Here is a 21,209-nt window from a genome sequence, read left to right on the forward strand (position 1 = left end):
CTCCTCCTCCAGCAGGGACCCAACAAGCGGCAGATCCGGGGAGACTCACCTTCCTCCCCCGGGAGGAGCCGCGCGGGAGTGCACCGCAGGGATCTGCTGGGTTTGGAGACTCCAGACCGGGTCGGGTGCCAGAGATAGAAACGCGCGGTCACAGGCCGGGCGAGCACGGGGTGCAGCCGGAGACCGGGGAGACGGGAGTGACTGACGGCTTTTCTCTGGGGGCTCACTGAGGAGCGGGGCCCCGAGTTCTCGGCTCCTCCGGGGCGGAGATTGGGAGGCCGCCATTTTCACTCTCCGCCTCCAAAGCTGTACGGAAAGCTCGCAGGGAACAAAAGCCCCAGAGAGCAAACCCGAGCAGATTACTTAGCCGGGAGGGGGCAAGGGCGGGGCAATTTCGCCTCCAGCAGAGACATTTGGAAACCACGGCAACAGGCCCCTCCCCAGAAGATCAGCGAGAACAGCCAGCCAAGACCAAGTTTACCGATCAATGAGAACGGCAGAACTCCAGCGCTAAGGGACTACTGCACATAGAATTCACGGCTTTTTTACCATGATTCCTTAGTCTTTTAAAGTTAATTTTTTTTTTAACTGTCTTTTTGTCTTTTTATTTCTTTTTGAATTTTTCTTTTTCCCTTTTTCAAACAACATCTTATCAATCCCTTTTTTTAAAAAAAAACATTTTTATTTTTCATTTTTAGAGTCATATTCTATCCCTTCATAGTAGTTACCCATATTTTTGGCTTATATATATAAGTTGTTCTCTCTTTAAAATTTTGAGATAGTTTCTTCTAACAGATTAAAATATACCCTAAATCTCTAGTATATGGTGTTTTCTATTCCCCTGCCTGATCACATCCTCTCCCTTTTTTTTTTCTTTTTCTTTTTTCTTTTTTTAAATCCTCTTTCTTTTTTCAAACAACTTCTTATCAATTCCTTTTATAAAATTTTTTATAATTTCCATTTTTACAGTCATTTTCCATCCCTTCATCATATCAACCCTTATTTTTGTACATATATGTTTTTCTTTCTTTAAAATTTTGGCAGACACTTTCTTCTAAAAGACCAAAACACACCCCAAATCTAGTGTGTGGCACTGATCTATATACCATATAGATCATATTTGATCACATTCTGGTTTTTCTTTTGTTGTTGTTGTTTTGTTTTGTTTGTTTTTGTTTTTATCTTTATCTTTTTCTTTTTTTTTCTTTTTCTTTTTTCTCTCTTTCCCCTTCTTATCCCACTGCTTCAGGTCTTTTCTGATTTGTTTAGAGTATATTTTCTGGGGACGTGGTTACTCTGCTAGCATTGTGTTCTCTCATTAATCTATTCTCTGCACAAAATGACGAGACGGAAAAAATCACCTCAACAAAAAGAACAAGAGGCAGTACCGACTGCCAGGGACCTACTCAATACGGACATTAGTACGATGTCAGATCTAGAGTTCAGAATCATCACTTTAAAGATACTAGCTGGGCTTGAAAAAAGCATGGAGGTTATTAGAGAAACCCTTTCTGGAGAAGTAAAAGAGCTAAAATCCAACCAAGTAGAAATCAAAAAGGCTATTAATGAGGTGCAATCAAAAATGGGGGCGCTAACTGCTAGAATAAATGAGGCAGAAGAGAGAATCAGTAATATAGAAGATGAAATGCTGGAAAATAAAGAAGCTGAGAAAAAGAGAGATAAACAACTACTGGATCATGAGGGCAGAATTCGAGAGATAAGCGATACCATAAGACGAAACAACATTAGAATAATTGGGATCCCAGAAGAAGAAGAAAGAGAGAGGGGGGCAGAAGGTATAATGGAGCAAATTATAGCAGAGAACTTCCCTAATTTGGGGAAAGAAACAGGCATGAAAATCCAGGAAGCACAGAGAACCCCTCTCAAAATCAATAAAAATAGGTCAACTCCCCGACATCTAATAGTAAAACTTACGAGTCTCATAGACAAAGAGAAAATCCTGAAAGCAGCTCAGGAGAAGAGATATGTAACCTACAAGGGTAGAAACATTAGATTGGCAACAGACCTATCCACAGAGACCTGGCAGGCCAGAAAGGACTGGCAGGATATATTCAGAGCACTAAATGAGAAAAATATGCAGCCAAGAATACTCTATCCAGCTAGGCTGTCATTGAAAATTGAAGGAGAGATAAAAAGCTTCCAGGACAAACAAAAACTAAAGGAATTTGCAAACACAAAACCAGCCCTACAGGAAATCTTGAAAGGGGTCCTCTAAGCAAAGAGAGACCCTAAAAGCAACATAGACCAGAAAGGAACACAGACAATATACGGTAACAGTCACCTTACAGGCAATACAATGGCACTAAATTCCTATCTTTCAATAGTTACCTTGAATGTAAATGGGCTAAATGCCCCAATCAAAAGACACAGGCTAACAGACTGGATTAAAAAACAAGATCCATCGATATGCTGTCTGCAAGAGACTCATTTTAGACCCAAAGACACCCCCAGATTGAAAGTGAGGGGGTGGAAAACCATTTACCATGCTAATGGACACCAAAAGAAAGCTGGGGTGGCAATCCTTATATCAGACAAATTAGATTTTAAACCAAAGACTGTAATAAGAGATGAGGAAGGACACTATATCATACTTAAATGATCTATCCAACAAGAAGATCTAACAATTGTAAATATCTATGCCCCTAACATGGGAGCAGCCAATTATATAAGGCAATTAATAACAGAAGCAAAGAAACACATCAACAACAATACAATAATAGTGGGGGACTTTAACATCCCCCTCACTGAAATGGACAGATCATCTAAGCAAAAGATCAACAAGGAAATAAAGACTTTAAATGACACACTGGACCAAATGGACTTCACAGACATATTCAGAACATTCCACCCCAAAGCAACGGAATACACATTCTTCTCTAGTGCCCATGGAACATTCTCCAGAATCGATCACATCCTAGGTCATAAATCAGGTCTCAACCGGTACCAAAAGATTGGGATCATTCCCTGCCTATTTTCAGACCACAATGCTTTGAAACTAGAACTCAATCCCAAGAGGAAAGTCGGAAAGAACTCAAATACATGGAAGCTAAAGAGCATCCTACTGAAGAATGAATGGGTCAACCAGGAAATTAAAGAAGAATTAAAAAAATACATGGAAACCAATGAAAATGAAAACAGAACTGTTCAAAATCTTTGGGATGCAGCAAAGGCAGTCCTAAGAGGAAAGTATATAGCAATACAAGTCTTTCTCAAGAAACAAGAAAGGTCTCAAGTACACAACCTAACCCTACACCTAAAGGAGCTGGAGAAAGAACAGCAAATAAAGCCTAAACCCAGCAGGAGAAGAGAAATCATAAAGATCAGAGCAGAAATCAATGAAATAGAAACTAAAAGAACAGTAGAACAGATCAACGAAACTAGGAGCTGGTTCTTTGAAAGAATTAACAAGATTGATAAACCCCTGGCCAGACTTATCAAAAAGAGAAGAGAAATGACCCAAATCAACAAAATCATGAATGAAAGAGGAGAGATCACAACCAACACCAAAGAAATACAAACAATTATAAGAACATATTATAAGCAACTCTATGCCAGCAAATTAGATAACCTGGAAGAGATGGATGCATTCCTAGAGATGTATCAACTACCAAAACTGAACCAGGATGAAATAGAAAACCTGAACAGACCTATAACCACTAAGGAAATTGAAGCAGTCATCAAAAATCTCCCAACAAACAAAAGCCCAGGGCCAGATGGCTTCCCAGGGGAATTCTACCAAACATTTCAAGAAGAATTAATACCTATTCTTCTGAAACTGTTCCAAAAAATCGAAACGGAAGGAAAACTTCCAAACTCATTTTATGAGGCCAGCATTACCTTGATCCCCAAACCAGACAAAGACCCCATCAAAAAGGAGAATTACAGACCAATATCCCTGATGAACATGGATGCAAAAATTCTCACCAAAATACTAGCCAATAGGGTCCAACAGTACATTAAAAGGATTATTCACCATGACCAAGTGGGATTTATCCCTGGGCTGCAAGGTTGGTTCAACATCCGCAAATCAATCAATGTGATACAGTACATTAACAAAGGAAAGAACAAGAATCATATGATCCTCTCAATAGATGCAGAAAAAGCTTTTGACAAAGTACAGCATCCTTTCTTGATCAAAACTCTTCAGAGTATAGGGATAGAGGGTACATACCTCAATATCATAAAAGCCATCTATGAAAAACCTACAGCAAATATTATTCTCAATGGGGAAAAACTGAGAGCTTCCCCCTAAGGTCAGGAACGCGGCAGGGATGTCCACTATCACCACTGCTATTCAACATAGTATTGGAAGTCCTAGCCACAGCAATCAGACAACAAAAAGAAATCAAAGGCATCCAAATTGGCAAAGAAGAAGTGAAACTCTCACTCTTTGCAGATGATATGATACTTTATGTGGAAAACCCAAAAGACTCCACCCCAAAACTGCTAGAACTCATACAGGAATTCAGTCAAGTGGCAGGATATAAAGTCAATGCACAGAAGTCAGTGGCATTCCTATACACCAACAACAAGACAGAAGAAAGAGAAATTAAGGAGTCGATCCCATTTACAATTGCACCCAAAACCATAAGATACCTAGGAATAAATCTAACCAAAGAGACAAAGGATCTGTACTCAGAAAACTATAAAATACTCATGAAAGAAATTGAGGAAGACACAAAGAAATGGAAAAACGTTCCATGCTCATGGATTGGAAGAACAAATATTGTGAAGATGTCAATGCTACCTAGAGCAATCTACACATTCAATGCAATCCCCATCAAAATACCATCCACTTTTTTCAAAGAAATGGAACAAATATCCTAAAATTTGTATGGAACCAGAAAAGACCCCGCATAGCCAGAGGAATATTGAAAAAGAAAAGCAAAGCCGGTGGCATCACAATTCCGGACTTCAAGCTCTATTACAAAGCTGTCATCATCAAGACAGCATGGTACTGGCACAAAAACAGACACATAGATCAATGGAACAGAATAGAGAGCCCAGAAATGGACCCTCAACTCTATGGTCAACTAATCTTCGACAAAGCAGGAAAGAATGTCCAATGGAACAAAGACAGTCTCTTCAACAAATGGTGTTGGGAAAATTGGATAGACACATGCAGAAGAATGAAACTGGACCACTTCCTTACACCACACACAAAAATAGACTCCAAATGGCTGAAAGACCTCAATGTGAGACAGGAGTCCATCAAAATCCTAAAGGAGAACACAGGCAACAACCTCTTTGACCTCAGCCGGAGCAACTTCTTCCTAGAAACATCGCCAAAGGCAAGGGAAGCAAGGGCAAAAATGAACTATTGGGACTTCATCAAGATAAAAAGCTTTTGCAAAGCAAAGGAAACAGTTAAGAAAACCAAAAGACAACCGACAGAATGGGAGAAGATATTTGCAAATGACATATCAGATAAAGGGCTAATATCCAAAATCTATAAAGAACTCATCAAACTCAACACCCAAAGAACAAAGAATCCAATTAAGAAATGGGCAGAAGACATGAACAGACATTTTTCCAAAGAAGACATCCAAATGGCCAACAGACGCATGAAAAAGTGCTCAATATCGCTCGGCATCAGGGAAATCCAAATCAAAACCTCAATGAGATATCACCTCACACCAGTCAGAATGGCTAAAATTAACAAGTCAGGAAATGACAGATGTTGGCGGGGATGCGGAGAAAGGGGAACCCTCCTACACTGTTGGTGGGAATGCAAACTGGTGCAGCCACTCTGGAAAACTGTATGGAGGTTCCTCAAAAAGTTGAAAATAGAGCTACCATATGATCCAGCAATTGCACTACTGGGTATTTACCCCAAAGATACAAAAGTAGGGATCCGAAGGGGTACGTGCACCCCGATGTTTATAGCAGCAATGTCCACAATAGCCAAACTGTGGAAAGAGCCAAGATGTCCATCGACAGATGAATGGATAAAGAAGATGTGGTATATATATACAATGGAATATTATGCAGCCATCAAAAGGAATGAGATCTTGCCATTTGCAACGACGTGGACGGAACTGGAGGGTATTATGTTGAGTGAAATAAGTCAAACAGAGAAAGACATGTATCATATGATCTCACTGATATGAGGAATTCTTAATTGCAGGAAACAAACTGAGTGTTGTTGGAGTGGGGGGTGGGGTGGGAGGGATGGGGGGACTGGGTGATAGACACTGGGGAGTGTATGTGCTCTGGTAAGCGCTGTGAATTGTGCAAGACTGTTGAATCTCAGATCTGTACCTCTGAAACAAATAATGCAATATATGTTAAGAAAAAAAAAAAAAAAGAAGAAGAAGAAGAAGGTAGCGGGAGGGGAAGAATGAAGCGGGGGAAATCGGAGGGGTAGACGAACCATGAGAGACGATGGACTCTGAAAAACAAACAGGGTTCTAGAGGGGAGGGGGGTGGGAGGATGGGTTAGCCTGGTGGTGGGTATTTAGGAGGGCACATTCTGCATGGAGCACTGGGTGTTGTGCACAAACAATGAATCATGGAACACTTCATCTAAAACTAATGTTGTAATGTAAGGGGATTAACATAAGAATAAAAAAATAAAAAAAAATAAAAAAAAAAAAAGAATGTGAATAGGGGGTACGTGGTGGCCGCCTGGGTGACTCCGTCGGTTAAGCCTCTGCCTTAGGCTCAGATTGTGATCCCAGGGTCCTGGGACTGAGCCCTACACCGGGCTCCCTGCTCAGCAGGGAGCCTGCTTCTCTCTCTCCCTCTGCTGCTCCCCCTGCTTGTGCTCGCTCACTCTCTCTCTCTGTCAAATAAATAAATAAAATCTTAAAAAAAAAAAGAATGTGAAGGAGGTAGTGATGAAAAGAAAGATAGTGAGACTGGTGATAAAGCAATGGGGGAATACTAAACTCTACCTCAGAAACTAATAATACAGTATATGTTAATTAAATTGAATTTAAATTAAAAAAAAATTTTTAAGAAGAAAAAAAAAGCCACTACAACAAAGACAAGCACTGGTGACAGAACCTGATAGCTTTCCTTTTTTCAAGAGCTCAAACTGTAAGGAAGAAAGGAAAGGGGCAAGGGCCACCGGAAATAAAAAGGATACCAACATCTCCTACATACCCTCTAGTACCACAGTATGAGAAAAAATATACCCACTTGAGATGGTTATAGGGAATGCAGTAAGCTCAAAGAATAGCCAGGTTCAGTAACAGTACCTTTCACAGGGAAACAGGAACTCTCAGAGAAAAGGTTGAGGATACAAAGGATTTTGCTGACCATGAGTTCCAGAAACTATAGTAGAAGAGTCTGGGAAATGGAGGGAGGGTGGGTCACAGTAGTGGGAAACTTGGATCAAATTAGGCTACACACAAATCCCTGAATCTAGATGATGAGAGAGGACCTGAGAGGTTGAACTGCAGGCAAAATGAGGTTAACAGGGTAAAAGGCAGGACTGAATTAGTCTTAATGGTCTCTAAGTGGGTAAGTAAAATAAAAATAGTTTTAAGTACTGCCTCCTTAATGACATTAGCCTCTTAGCCATAGCGGCTTACAGGCTGCCTTCACATGCATTAGCGCTTCAATTTTCTCCATATCGAAGATAGATACCATGGCCCAGCATTTTAATTTCTTCCTTGCAAAACGCTTGAATCAAAACGCCTGCCTGATTGTTGCTGAAGAAAAAAACAACATATCGTCTAATCTAACTTTAAATTCATAAACACACCATTTCAAATGGGCACTCAACACTCATCAGCTACCCTGCATTCCCCTAGCACATCTGCTTCTCCCACTTTCCAAAATGATTAGTATTTTTTTTTTTTAAGATTTTACTTATTTATTTATTTATTTTGAAAGAGAAAAAGAGAAAGCAAGCTGGGGGAAGGGTGGAGGGCGAGAGAGAAAATCTCAAGCAGACTCCATGCTGAGCGCGGAGCCCAATGTGGGGCTCCATCCCATGACCCTGATCATGACCTGATTCCGAAATCAAGAGTCAGATGCTTAATCAACGGAGCCACCCAGGCACCCTCCCAAAATGACTAGTATTTTAAACCTTCTTTCTCCTCTAATCTTCTACCCCAGCTAATGACCTCAGTTCTCATTTCACCAAGGAAAACACAAAGAATACATGGACCTCCTCATCTTCCCACAACAAAATTGGCCCATCGATTTGCATCTAGATGTACTTTCTGCATTCCTTCTCATCCTTGCTCCTGTCAAAGACCAGCCCTCCACCATTTCTACTCCTGACCCTCTCAGCTCTTTATCTTTTCAATGACTTTGGCTGTTTATTCCTTTCCCTGAAAGATTATTTTTCTTTCTCTCCTATGTCACTCCTATGTTATAATATCACTCTTTTTTTAAAATTAAATGAAGTCCCTCCCACTGCACATCAAAACTTTTTCCGTAAGCATTATTTCCAAATGTTGTCACTAATTATTTGATTTGCTTTCACCTCCTCCAGTTGAGCTCCCTTCCCCAACTTCCACTGAGACTGCTCTTGTCAGGGCAGGCTCTGTCCACATCATGCCGATAAATACAATGGTCACTTTTAATTTTTATCTCATTTGGCTTCTGGAACATGTGACACAACACTTCCTTCTCTTGGCTTATGGGAGACCACTGCCCTTCCTTTCTTCCCCCCTTGGTCTCTTTTGCTGTGTTCTCCTCTTCAGGAGGTATTCACCAAATACCCTATTTAATTGTGGTAAGATTCGGTACTGATTCCCCTGGTAATCTTCATCTATATGTTACAAAAGTAACTTTAGCTACTCTTATGCCTTTAAAAATGTTTTCTATGCCTCCTAATGGTGATTCTTAAATCTCTATATGCAGTACTGAAATCTCTCCTGAACTCCCAACTTTGTACCCAACTGCCTACCTGCATTTCCACTTCAGATGTCTAAAAGGCATCTTAAATTCAACACAGCCCAAGGGACCTCTTAATTTCCTCCCTAAATATTTCCTCCCAAAGTTTCCCACCTCATGAACCAACACAGCTATCTATCCCATTACTCAAGCCAAATATCTTGGAATCATCTCTGATTCTCCTTTTTCTCTCTCATCTCACAACCAATCTATGAATAATTCTACTAAATCCAAATCCAAAATATATCCAGAATCTAACAACTTTTTACCAGCTTCATGATATCACCCTAGTTACAAGTCATTATTATGGCTCTCTTGGACTACTGAAACAATTTTCTAACTGATATCCCTGCTTCTACCCTGGTATGTTCCTAAAAATCTTATTCCTCAAATGGCAGGTAGAATCATCTTTTTAAAACATAAATCTGATCATACCACTTTCTTTCTCAAAACTCATTATCTATTCACATTTTAAATAAAAGCCAAAAACCTTAGTTGGCTTACAAAGTACTATATGATCTAGCCTCTAGTCAACACTCCAAGAGTCCCCTCTGCCTCCTGCCTGCTCTGCTCCATCCATATTCCCCTTCAAACATGCCAAGTTTACTCATGCCTAGGGGATTCCCTCAACACACAAAACAACAAACTGAACTAAACGAAAACAAAAATAAAAAGCCAAAAAACTGCTGGATCATCGTATCATTCAGATCCTCAGAGAGGTTTTCCCTGAATACCCAATCTAAAATAGCCATCCAGTTACTCATGTTATTTGAATTCTCTATACAGTATTTATCAGTAACTCTGTTATTTTTTTGTTTACTTATTCCCTCAGCTTTGTCCCTATCTACACCTCTTCACCTGGTCTTAAGTACAAGAATATACTAACCATGACAGCTTAAAGGACTGCATTAAGAGACACATTATTAAATTAATGAATCTGCATTTTACATGCTGTACCAAAGGATTACCTTATCTAAGGACCTATGAAGTGATAAAGATTAAACTGAAAACCAGGTCTATTGATATTATATCCTAAATGATAGGCATATTTCTCTCTTTGCTACTGCTATTCTCCATTTTCTCCTGTTCATCTTTTGCATTCATATTTGGGCATTAAACTTTATGCCATAAATAATCAGGTCTTTCACTTGCAACATCAATATAAATGTGAGTGGGCTTGAGGACATTAAATATCTCAAGCATCTAATGAGGTTTACAAAGATGAGTTCTTACATGAAAGTAAACTCAAACTCCCCACACTACAAGCAAAACCGGCTACAGAAATTTTACTTTTAAATGAAGAAAAATATCTTTCCCTAATTACATTCCACAGTAACTATAAACTACATTATTAAATTTATAAAAAAGAAAAAGATCCTGAAATAACTGAAAACCAGCACTTACAAAAGAATTTTCCATTTTAAGATATGCTAGTACACCAAGCAGAATTTGCCATTAAGCTGACAGTAAAAACAGGAACTTTGATGAGTCATTCTCAACTCATATGCCTTCAAGGAGACTGACAGCAGACTCTCACCTCATATGGCTGGGCGTGAAAGGGAGGGCATACTCACAAAGAGAAATGGGTCATGATAAGCACAGACAAGCACACTCAAAAAGAGAATTCAAAGAAGAACAGGGCAAAGACAGACAAATCCAGATCCTATGCTCCAGATTACCTAATACTGATTAATAACGCTCTTTAGAACTTAAACTCTCAAATCACACAACGTAAGCATCAGGTTTTATACAGAACGATTTAAGACCAGTTTATAAAATCCATTCCCATAAATTATTTCTGACTAATCACAATGACTAAAAGGTTCACAGAAAGCCTCTGATTAGTCAAAATCCAGTAAAGAAATATTCAAAATAGTATGTTCCATAGTGTCATTAAAAACCGTAGCAAAACTACCCAAATCCCAATGCCTTTACCAAAACAAACAAACAAACAAAAAATACCACACCCATGTTTTCTACTTACCAGTCCTAAAATAACTCGTAATTGAATCTCTAGTAATTCCTGGAATCCTGCAGGTGGAAAACAGCATTCGGAATTGATTCATATCTAGAGGACTATTTCCAGATTTATCAACAGGTACTTTTTCTCTATTAAAACAAACGAAAAAAAAGTATTTTGATCAACAAGCCATTATAAAACTTATAAACCAAGTAGTCACAACTGTAGTATCCTCAACTAAGTAAATTAAGCTTCTCAACATTTTGCCACTTCAAACTTTGGGTAAATCTGCTACTAAATTCACATAACTGTCCTTACTTTCTTAATAGCTGCCAGTAGTTCAAGTTATGCCAAAGACTTATACTTCCTCTTTCCAACTGAGTGCCTTCCTTTGGAGGCCAGTAGTGTTCAATATAAGGTGCAGGACCAGCAAAATTGACATTCAGTTGCGATGGTAAACGAACATCCAGATAGGCAAAATTCAGCCACCATTCTTCCAGCTAAAAGAAATTAAGAACATCAACCTAATGCTATTGAGAATACTTGAATGTGTAACAGCAAGAAAAAAAAAAAAAAGCTGTATTTGTTCTTTTCTCTTTACTCTTTAACACTTAAAAACATGTTTTCTTACCCACATCCATCGTATACTAACAACGGATTTTATTATACATAAATTTTACCTCAGTAACTTTGTTCTGAAAGCAAAAAAAAATTAAGAAATAAAAACATGTTTTCTTGCTTTAAATCATCATAGATATTGAAAAATGCTATTGTGATCATTTCTTTTTTTGGGAACTACAGGATCTTAAATACTATTCAGCTTAACTACACTATCAAAAACAGGCAACAAGAAAGCACTGAAAAGGCACCTTTTCAGACGGATCATATTGGAGTCACAAATACCAAACTAAGTACTTAGGTGTGTTTTCTCAGAGCACCTTGGGTAAATAAATACAAAACAAATCCTCACTTAATTTTATCAACTATTAAGGCATTTGCAATTATCCTTTTCCAAGCAAAAACTGAAATACTAAATCAAAAATATAAAACCTTTTCAGTACACTTAAAACTAATTTAGATTTTTCAGAGCCAGAGCTTTACGTGTCCCTCTTTTACAACATGCAATTGAATTTCATGCATAAGTAAGCAGATCTCATCAGACTATCTGGAGTTATTTTTAAGAAACTGATGTTATAAACTATAATCAATTGTTCAGAAAAAGAAATAAGCAAAAGGATACAGACTTCTTTACCTTTCCCTGATTTAATTAAAATCGCTCAAGTCTCAAGATTGAGAATAAGGGAATCTGGAAGTATAAAATTTTATTATTCCATCATAGGTATCAATAACTAATGGAAAGATCAGTTTCCTTTTTATTTCTAAAACTTAAAGATAGCTACTCCTGATTTCTAGATTAAGGCAATGTTTTTTAATTACAAAAACTTATCCTTTGGTTCATACTACAGAAGTAATTAAGATGAAGAAGTCAAAAATTCTGCAGGAAATTATTGAGTGCCTCAGTAATTATTATACCAACATCTCCCCTTCAATCTATCTAACTGAAACACATAATACTCATAACCATTCTCCACTCCAATTTTGTAATGGCCCCTTCTCTCTCATATGATGTTTAAATATTTGTATGCCACCTACGTGGTAGGTCTAGTTTTAGTGTCTGGAGTTTTTTCAGGCTGGGATTACCTGAACAAAATGTTTCTCACAAGCAAGGTCTACAGATCACCTCCATCAGAACCACATGGGACAGCTGTTAAAATAAGGGTTTCTGGGCCCCCATTCAGAATCACTGGTCCCAGGAAATCTGTATTTTGACAAGTTCCCCATATAAGAAAGGAGCTCACACACCACACTCAAAACTCCCTAGAGTTACACAATTCATTAAGTCTTTTAGATGACTATAACAATGACTGAAAGGACATTTACACTAATAATTTTAAAATAAAAGCTATTTACATTTTTATTTTTCATTCTTTAGGCATCATCAATTTTCTTTTTTTTTTTTTTTTATTTATTTGAGAGAGAGAATGAGAGAGAGAGAGCACATGAGAGGGGGGAGGGTCAGAAGGAGAAGCAGACTCCCTGCCGAGCAGGGAGCCCGATGCGGGACTCGATCCAGGGACTCCAGGATCATGACCTGAGCCGAAGGCAGTCGCTTAACCAACTGAGCCACCCAGGCGCCCAGGCATCATCAATTTTCTAATCCTAAGTACAATAACATAAATACCCAATTTCTTTTTCCTTTTGCCCTTTCAAGTAATTTCTGGTGCAGTTTTCTTCCAATACCATCTTGAAATTTTTGGACAATTTCTTTAGTTCTTTTGTATTCTTCTTTATTTGCAAACGGCTTTACTATAAGGAAAAAATATACGTTAAAATATTTAGACATCAAGTAACACAAATAATGTTTGTGTTACTCCACTATTACACAAATAATGAGACTCAATTATGTAAAACAATTATGTATGCATTAATTATCATGGCAGTTCAATAAATCAGAGTTTACAACATGAAAATGACTGAAAAGCAACATAGTAAAATGCTGTAAAAAAATTAAACAGTGGATACTATGTAATCTGACAACTCTTAAAATCATTCTGGATGATGACAGTTAAAATGATAAAGACAGGACTATCCTCTAGCTATTGGTCCAACAGAGAAGTAAATCCTGTTTAGCAATGAATAAGAGAAATTAAAGCTTGTTTCCAACTAATGTTCAAGCAGAGCCTTGAACATCATGTATGTAAACGCAATACGTATGTAAATTTAAGTATAAAGCCTGCCAGAACCAGTAATGGTTTCCTTCCCCAAAAAGGGGGGAGGGGACAGGGGTTTCTAGTCCAGGAAAATGAACACCAACTGTTCTGAAAATTAAGCTACAGACAAAAGTCAATTAGTAATCAAAGGACATTAATATCTTCCTTCTGCTTTATTTTGTCTCTTCAAAGTACTATCTTAAAGTCAACTTAAATAGCTGTATTTAGAAAAAGGACAAATGAAATGAATAATAAAAATATAGCAAATAATCAGTAAAGTTTTTTAAAAAGAAACTAGAATTCCCAGATAAAAGTAAATGAGGAAAAAAAGGAAGAAATTTTAAAAATATCAGAGGACTTTCATTTAAACAAAGTGAACTAAATGCATACATTTATCTCTAATCCTTCTAGAAGCTCACTAAAATGACAGTAATTAAAAAGGCATAAATCTATAAGGACAAAGAATGTGAAAGGAGAGTGCAGCAGACCAGTTAAGCTAACATTTCACACATTAGAAAACAGATGAGAAAATGGTAACTGAATTTGTAAAATGGAGAAAGTTAATATCTAAAGCCTGGAGAGTAGAAGGTAAGAAGAGACAAGGTAGGGTTAAGTGCAAACCAAGAAGCAAGCCAATGCCTGCAGTAGAATCCCAGAAAGGTTAAAAAATTCAAGGCAAATGGACTTCCAAAGGGGGCAAAGAAAGACTGAAAACGGGTTGCTTAAAAGTGTTCAGAAGCAGCAAACAGTCCCATCCACACCCACACCTGTAGATCTTTCTCCACTCTGGGAAGCCAGGCAACTTCCTACCAACACCAGTAGAAATCTAGAGTTCTACTCTTAGGACAAATTGAACCAGAGAAGCAATTTAAATAGATCCTAACCCATACTGAAAAAAAGAGAGATTATAATCAAAGTGTACACCCAGAACAATAAGCCCTCCAGCCTCCTTCCCCTAGTTAGCTCCCAAAACACTAGGTATCAGGTTCATGCCTTCTAAACAAAAGAGGACTCTTCTCTGGGGAAACGGATCAGTCCAAGAGAAGTATGACTGATATCTGGGCATGCCCTGGTGGAACTGCTAGATCTCTGCAACAAGGCTCACTAGAAGGCCCACCAGTCACCAAGCCCCTACCCATGCACACAGAACTCTCAATCAGCTTTTTAGGGCCTAGCTCTTAAAAATGAATGACTAATGATTGTCAGATATTTGAGGAAAGCCTCTCACATGAGAATCAAAGAGCAGAATAAGTAAAAACGGGATTGGTGACACCCAACAGTAAACAGACCAGAAAGGGAAAGGCACTAATAATGAGGGAAATAATTTTTTAATCAAAAGCTTAGTCCAGAACACCCCAGATCCAATTAACAGGAGTTCCAGAAAGAGAGGGCAAAGAAAGGAGGAGAAAATTATCCAAGAAAAAGTATTTTGAAAATTTCCTAGAATTGAATTACATGAATTTTTTTAAGCTTCAAAGAATCTACTGTATATTCAGAGAAATAAATGAAAAAATCCCATACACTAAGGGACATCAAGAAGTTCAGAATGGTAGGGATAAAGAAAAAGGTTTCCAAATACATCCAGAGTGTAAAAAACAAGTCACAAATAAAGGATCAAACAGAATGGCATCTCAGGAGGAACTTCTCAGGAGGAACAAACAGTAGCTTCAAAACTCTTAAGAAAAATAATTTCCAACCCAGAATATTTTATACTCAGCCAAAAAATCAAGTACGAGGGTAGAATAAAATTTTAAGTCTGACATTCTTTCCTTTCCAGAAACACTTTTTCCCAAGTAGCTACTGAAGATGTACTTCACAAAAATAAGTGAAAAGAGGAAGAAAAAAAAAGACAGGAACCAGGGAATCCAAAACAGGAGAGAGAGGTAAAAAGAACTGCCAGAGATGGGGGAAGGAAAGCTCCAAGGTAACAGCTGTCCAGCCAACTCAAGAAAAGTAAACACTAATGGGAGCAAGAGGGCAGAGGGCCCCAGGAGGGATGTCTCCAAGAAATGAAACTGAGAGAATAGCTTATGTATATAATGTATAGGTACATACCTATATACGTATCTCATGTATATAATGTAGTCAGGAATTTTCAGTGTATTGAAGTATTTGGGAGTGAATTACTTAAGGATACAAAGCAAAGTAAGCAAATGAAAAATGAGCAAAACAAAACAATGCCATAAAAAGGCATTCAAAGTACACTGAATGGTTCTCTTGTGAATAACTGCATAACGATAAACCCTAGATGGTCAGGTAAATTAACTCACGTACATACTAATTTAAATCAGGTGAGACCTGGAATTAAATCAGGTGAGTACTAATTTAACCCAAATGGTGATTTTGTACAACTATATTGAAAGAATGAAAAGGAAAATGTGGGTATGTTGGATTGCCTATATGTTGGGTGTGAAGGGGGGAAGGTTAAAGGTGTGAAAGAGCTAAATCCACATCTTCTTAGGAACAAATTTATAATACCCACAACTAAAAAAACCTAAGAAATACTAGTATAAAAGTTTACTTTAAATCCGGAGATAAACAATACAAAAAAAAAAAGATAAAATATTTGTCTGAGGGAGTAGGATTGGGGTGGGGAGTGGAGAATAAGGCAGAGGCCTACTACTTTTTATTATAAACCTAATAGTAGGTTTATAGGCTTTTTAAACTATGGAAAAATTAACTTGAGAGATAAAGACAGAAAAGTTCTGGACATTTTTAAATGCCTTTGTTTTTTCGGTGTTTTTTTGAGAGAGAGAGCACGAGCAGGTGGGGATGGAGGGCAAAGGGAGGGGGAGAGGGACAGAGAATCTTAAGCAGGCTCCATGCCCAGCTCAGAGCCCAACACAGGGCTCGATCTCAGGACCCTGAGATCCTGACCTGAGCCAAAATCAAGAGTTGGACACAACCGACGGAGCCACCCAGGCGCTCCAAGTTCTGGACATTTTAAGGATACTTTAATTATCATGAGCCTAAAGGAAAAAGCAATTAGACCTTCATCTACTTCTAATACTTTCAGTTTTCTACGTTGCTAATAATATTATTATATACTAGAAGATTACAAACATACCTGATTCAAGGTATTTTTTTAATGATTCTTCAAGTGAAGGAACAGGCAGAGATGGAAGAGAATCCTGGTACTGAAATGTTCGTTCTTCAGTTGATTTAGCCAACTGATTTTCCATGATGCAAGCACAGCAGGAAAACTAAAGAAAAAAGCCCTGACAGTTTTAATCTCATAAATATTCTTATATATGCTAGTTCTAATTCACTAAATCATTATTTAGGGACCACAGTATATCCAGAATGTGGTCCTAGCCCTTGAGGAATTCATAAACTTGTTGAAGAAAATCAATTAAAAAAAAAAAAGCATTGATTCCAAGTGCTGGAATTCAAGGAGTCATCAGTGGAACTAGTGTAATTTTGATTTACTGAGCACCCACTATTTGCCAAGTAGTACAACAGGTGTGATAGAAGATATGTATCTAACCTTCATATTATCCCTGCCTTTTGACAGTCACCTCCATTTTGCATATGAAGAAATCAAAACTCAAGAGTTCAGCAACTTTCCTAAGGTCCAACCCACATCTCTTTCATCAAAACCTTCGCCCTACATTAAAGCTAAGTGAGAATGGGTGAGGAATCTCCCGGTAGGTCTAAATGGGTAGGCAGAATTCAGTTGTGAAGAAAAATATGATGGGTGGAAAGAGAGAACTCTCTAGAATAAGAGCAGTTTAAGACTCATCCAGCTGTAGAATATCACAGAATACCTAAATCATGACAAGCTGCTGTAGCCTACTTATGCAGATGGTTTGAGGCCTACACAGAACAGTTTCAAGTATCCCAAAGCAATCTTAAACATTTACCACAAATTTATTAGTTTTCCTCAGAGAAATCAAACTAACCCAAAATGTGAATGAGGTATACAAATGTTAAATGGAAAATGAGATTTCTCAAAGAAGCCTTTAAAAATTAAGTTATATAGTATAATAGCAATTGAGAAATCAAGGTAAGAATTACCTTCCTTTCAAATACCACTTTTTTTTATTCTTATGTTAATCCCCATACATTACATCATTAGTTTTAGATGAAGTGTTCCATGATTCATTGTTTGTGCATAACACCCAGTGCTCCATGCAGAATGTGCCCTCCTCAATACCCACCACCAGGCTAACCCATCCTCCCACCCCCCTCCCCTCTAGAACCCTCAGTTTGTTTTTCAGAGTCCATCGTCTCTCGTGGTTCATCTACCCCTCCGATTTCAAATACCACTTTTTAAATTAAAACTAATAGCAAAGCCAAACAAAATATTCCACTCACAGAAGGTTATGGAATAAAACATTATCAAAAGCTAGGGTGTGGCAGAGGTTGTTATGGGGCAATATAAATTTTCTCCTTTTTTTCTTAACAGAATCCTGAGTTCCAACTGGGTATAAAGCCACACAGCTTTATCTTTCCTACCCTGCTCTGGAGCTCAGTAGGACTTTGTAATATGTCTCCTCCAGGTCATGCCCCTATAAAGGACTAACTACACGTACTCTCCCTGTGTTTTCTCTCCTCACTGCCTAACAGGTAGGACCAACTGAAGCAGCACCTTGCAACTGTTTATGGAAGCCATGTATTGAGAGGTTATCAGAATCTTCCTACTAGCCCTAGCCTTCTCCCACTAGATGTATGAAAAAACATTTTTATTCATGTCATTGTATTTTGGGCTTTCTTTGTCAGGGTAAAAGAGTTTAACCTATACCACTAAAATAAAGATATAATCCAAAAATAAGACACAACAAAGATCTCCTAATTCCTCAGTTTCTTCCCATATAATGACTTTGGCTGTACTTTATTTTGACCATCCATAAATATTAGTTTTAGACCCAATGGAAATACAGGTAAATACCAACTCCACCACTCTCTAGCCGTGAGCTTCTGGGCAACTAACTTTAACTGAATTTCCTTACCTGTAGAGAGGATAATTATATAATCAGAAAGAGGTGTTATTAGGACTATTTTTAAATGCCTACAAAAACACATTATAAAAATAATCTAGTTGAGACAACCATATTATGCTAGGCAAAATTTCCAGGAATGGCTCCCATGATTCCACCCTTATACTCCCCAGAACCTGTGAATATAAGGAGATCAGCACTTCCGTGATTGTGACCATGTTGTCTTATACAGCACAGGTAACCTTAAATAGATTATCCAGGTGGGTCTAATCACTGGAGCCCTCAGGAGGAGAATGCTTTCTCCAGCAGCGGGCTGTAGATGAGCCAGGGAGATTAAAAGCATGAAAAGGACTGAAGTTACTGTCTGGATATGAAGATACTAGCGGTCTTATGGAACTGAGAAAGCCCCCAGCTGGAACCCAGTGAGGAAATGGGGACCTCGGTCCTTCAATTGCATGAAAATGAATTCTGCCAACAACCTCAACTAGCCTACAGGTGGATTCTTTCCCAAAGTCTCCAGAAAAGGGCCCGAAACTACAGAAACCTTTATTTCAGTTTTGTGAGATGCTAAGCAGAGTATACAGCTAAACCTACCTGGACCTCGGATCTATAGAAGCTGTGAGATAACCAATTTGTGATTTTTTTTTTTGAACTGTTAAGTTTGTGATAAATTGTCGTCAGCAACAAGAATCTAGTACACATATATAGAAAAGATACCCTAATTCATTGTATACCTCTCATGGACTCTAGAAAACTGATACCAAGACTACCAATCCCATGCTTACTAGTCTTAACTCACCAAAAGGTACACACTGAAAATATGAATTACCTGATTCGTTCAGGAAGGATTATTCTGAATTCTCTACCATGAAGATTAAATAATTCCAAAAGAACCTACATATGCATTAAGAAAATGATGCCACTGGAATTAATTACAGTAGGCTTCCTCGGGGCAATAAAATGTAACCATGAAAATAAAATGGAAAACAGAAACAGGAACGTAAGTAAAAAAAAAACATACTGTCACATACCGGTACACCAAAATGAACTTCTTAGGACTGCCAGGAGTTTGCTGCAACAATTCTGTTTTGAAAACACAAGGGTTTGAACTAGGCTGGTGACCGTGGAAAGGAAAAAAACAAGCTTGACAACTGCGGGGGAGGGCAGGGAATTTTAACAAAAACTGGTGAAAGAAAGTGGAAGACAAAATCTAGAGACTGGGAAGCCCCAAGACTTAAACTGTTGGGAATCACAGCAAACACGTACAAACTTCATCTGCTAAAGAGCTGGCTAACAATTACTGTAGGATTAACCAGGCTTCGGACAACCACACTCTCGTCACACAAAGTGCCTCCCGGTGCCTGGTCTCAGGGCGACAAGGAGTTCAAAGCTCGGCTGGAGAAAACGGGGGCACAGAGTGCGACGAGAGCTCAGCCTCCTCCCACCACACCAAGAGCAGCTCTGCACACTCAAGAGCCCAAGTGAGAGAAATCTAAATACGCAGCACTATGGACCAGCCCAGCGGCCCAACCTCGGGGGTACGTCTCCGACCCCGCAGGCAAGATGCCTGACAACACGACGCTCCCGCCGAGTCCTGGCACTTCCGCCGTTCTACTCTACTTAACTCTATTCTAAGCAACTTAACTTTCCCCCACGATGCCCAAGGTTTGGGGGAGGAAGAGAGCGCTATCTCGTTGGGCCTGCGGGTCCTCACCGCTTGCGCTCCATCTACTCCGCCACAGCCGCTAACTGAGGAGCGGGAATTGGACGGAAAGCCGCGAGGGTCACGCCCCGCGGTCACCGGGGAACGAGGATTGGACGGAAAGCCGCGAGGGTCCCGCCCCGTACTTGAAGCCGGGGACGAGCCGGGCCTGCGGGCTGGGAGGACCCAGCCCCTCTTCCCGTGGGCGTCCTTGGCAGGGAGGTCGGGTACAGGCTGAGCGCCCGGGAAGGGCTTCCCGGACGCCCGAGGAACGGCCGAAGCCCTGCGGCATAGCAGTTAACTACTTGTTGCAGGTGGAGCACCCCGCCGGGTCAGGGGATACCGCGGAGGCTCGGGTCCCGCAGTGCTCCACCCACGCAGGTACGCTTAACCGTCTGGGACCGATTCAGGAACTGGTGGCTTAGAATCGTTTTCACCCACTTTGTGCAAGACTCGGCGCCCTGTTTCCCTTCCTCTTCTAGCCCCAGCTCTGGCTTACCAGACGCTCCTCCCCCTTCCCAGTGAGACTCTTTGCAACCCCCAAGCAAGAATTTATACTAATGCCTCTGAAGGGAATCTTGTTCACCCTGTGTCCTGCTGGCAAGAGAGCAGTGACCGCAAAGAACCCTACTTACTCTCTTTCCCTTTATCCAACTGAGACTGAAGTTGGCCCAGCGTAGATAATGCTGGAGCACTCTGCAGCATGCCTGGCTTCCTTGCCCTTCTACACTTCTTCCTGATCCCAAGGTCCGTGAATCCCCGAGGGATGCTCACGCTACAAGCCTGGGGTTAATCTTTTCCTATTGCGCCAAGAAAATGGGAGTTTTTAACCAAAGTGGAGCTAGACAAGTTCAAGAGGATCATAATGTAATTAACTTAGTTTCACAGGCTAGTCTATTTTACATTTCCCTTTTGAAACAAAACATACTGTTTCAGTTTTCGTTTTAAATACATTGTTTCCT

At 39.3% G+C, this 21,209-nt stretch overlaps 2 protein-coding genes across 5 annotated transcripts in view; one reads left to right on the forward strand and one right to left on the reverse strand.

Moving 5' to 3' along the window:
* The window catches only part of CROT (carnitine O-octanoyltransferase), a 58,259-nt gene extending 37,932 nt beyond the window's left edge, over positions 1 to 20,327 (reverse strand). Inside the window, exons 1-6 of one of the 2 annotated variants that reach the window (XM_064575333.1) lie at positions 20,260 to 20,327; positions 19,577 to 19,628; positions 16,673 to 16,808; positions 13,077 to 13,201; positions 11,153 to 11,334; positions 10,859 to 10,983 (exon numbers count right to left, since the gene is read on the reverse strand). In XM_064575333.1, the coding sequence (XP_064431403.1) occupies positions 10,859 to 10,983; positions 11,153 to 11,334; positions 13,077 to 13,201; positions 16,673 to 16,787 (547 nt within the window). In that variant the 5' untranslated portion in view covers positions 16,788 to 16,808; positions 19,577 to 19,628; positions 20,260 to 20,327. Of the gene's footprint in view, positions 1 to 10,858; positions 10,984 to 11,152; positions 11,335 to 13,076; positions 13,202 to 16,672; positions 16,809 to 19,576; positions 19,629 to 20,189 lie in introns of both variants that reach the window. The other variant, XM_064575334.1, reaches the window with a different exon arrangement.
* A 24-nt stretch (positions 20,328 to 20,351) lies between these two features.
* TMEM243 (transmembrane protein 243) overlaps positions 20,352 to 21,209 on the forward strand; it is a 99,711-nt gene continuing 98,853 nt past the window's right edge. For 2 of the 3 annotated variants that reach the window (XM_064575336.1, XM_045864785.3), the window contains exon 1: positions 20,352 to 20,628. The gene's annotated coding sequence lies outside the window, so the exon portion shown is untranslated. The remainder of the gene's footprint in view (positions 20,629 to 21,209) is intronic. The other variant, XM_064575340.1, reaches the window with a different exon arrangement.

The sequence above is a fragment of the Mirounga angustirostris genome, unplaced genomic scaffold (genome assembly GCF_029215605.1).
Source record: "Mirounga angustirostris isolate CCGP_5_RB_7025 unplaced genomic scaffold, mMirAng1.0.hap1 SCAF_12, whole genome shotgun sequence".
Taxonomy (NCBI): domain Eukaryota; kingdom Metazoa; phylum Chordata; class Mammalia; order Carnivora; family Phocidae; genus Mirounga; species Mirounga angustirostris.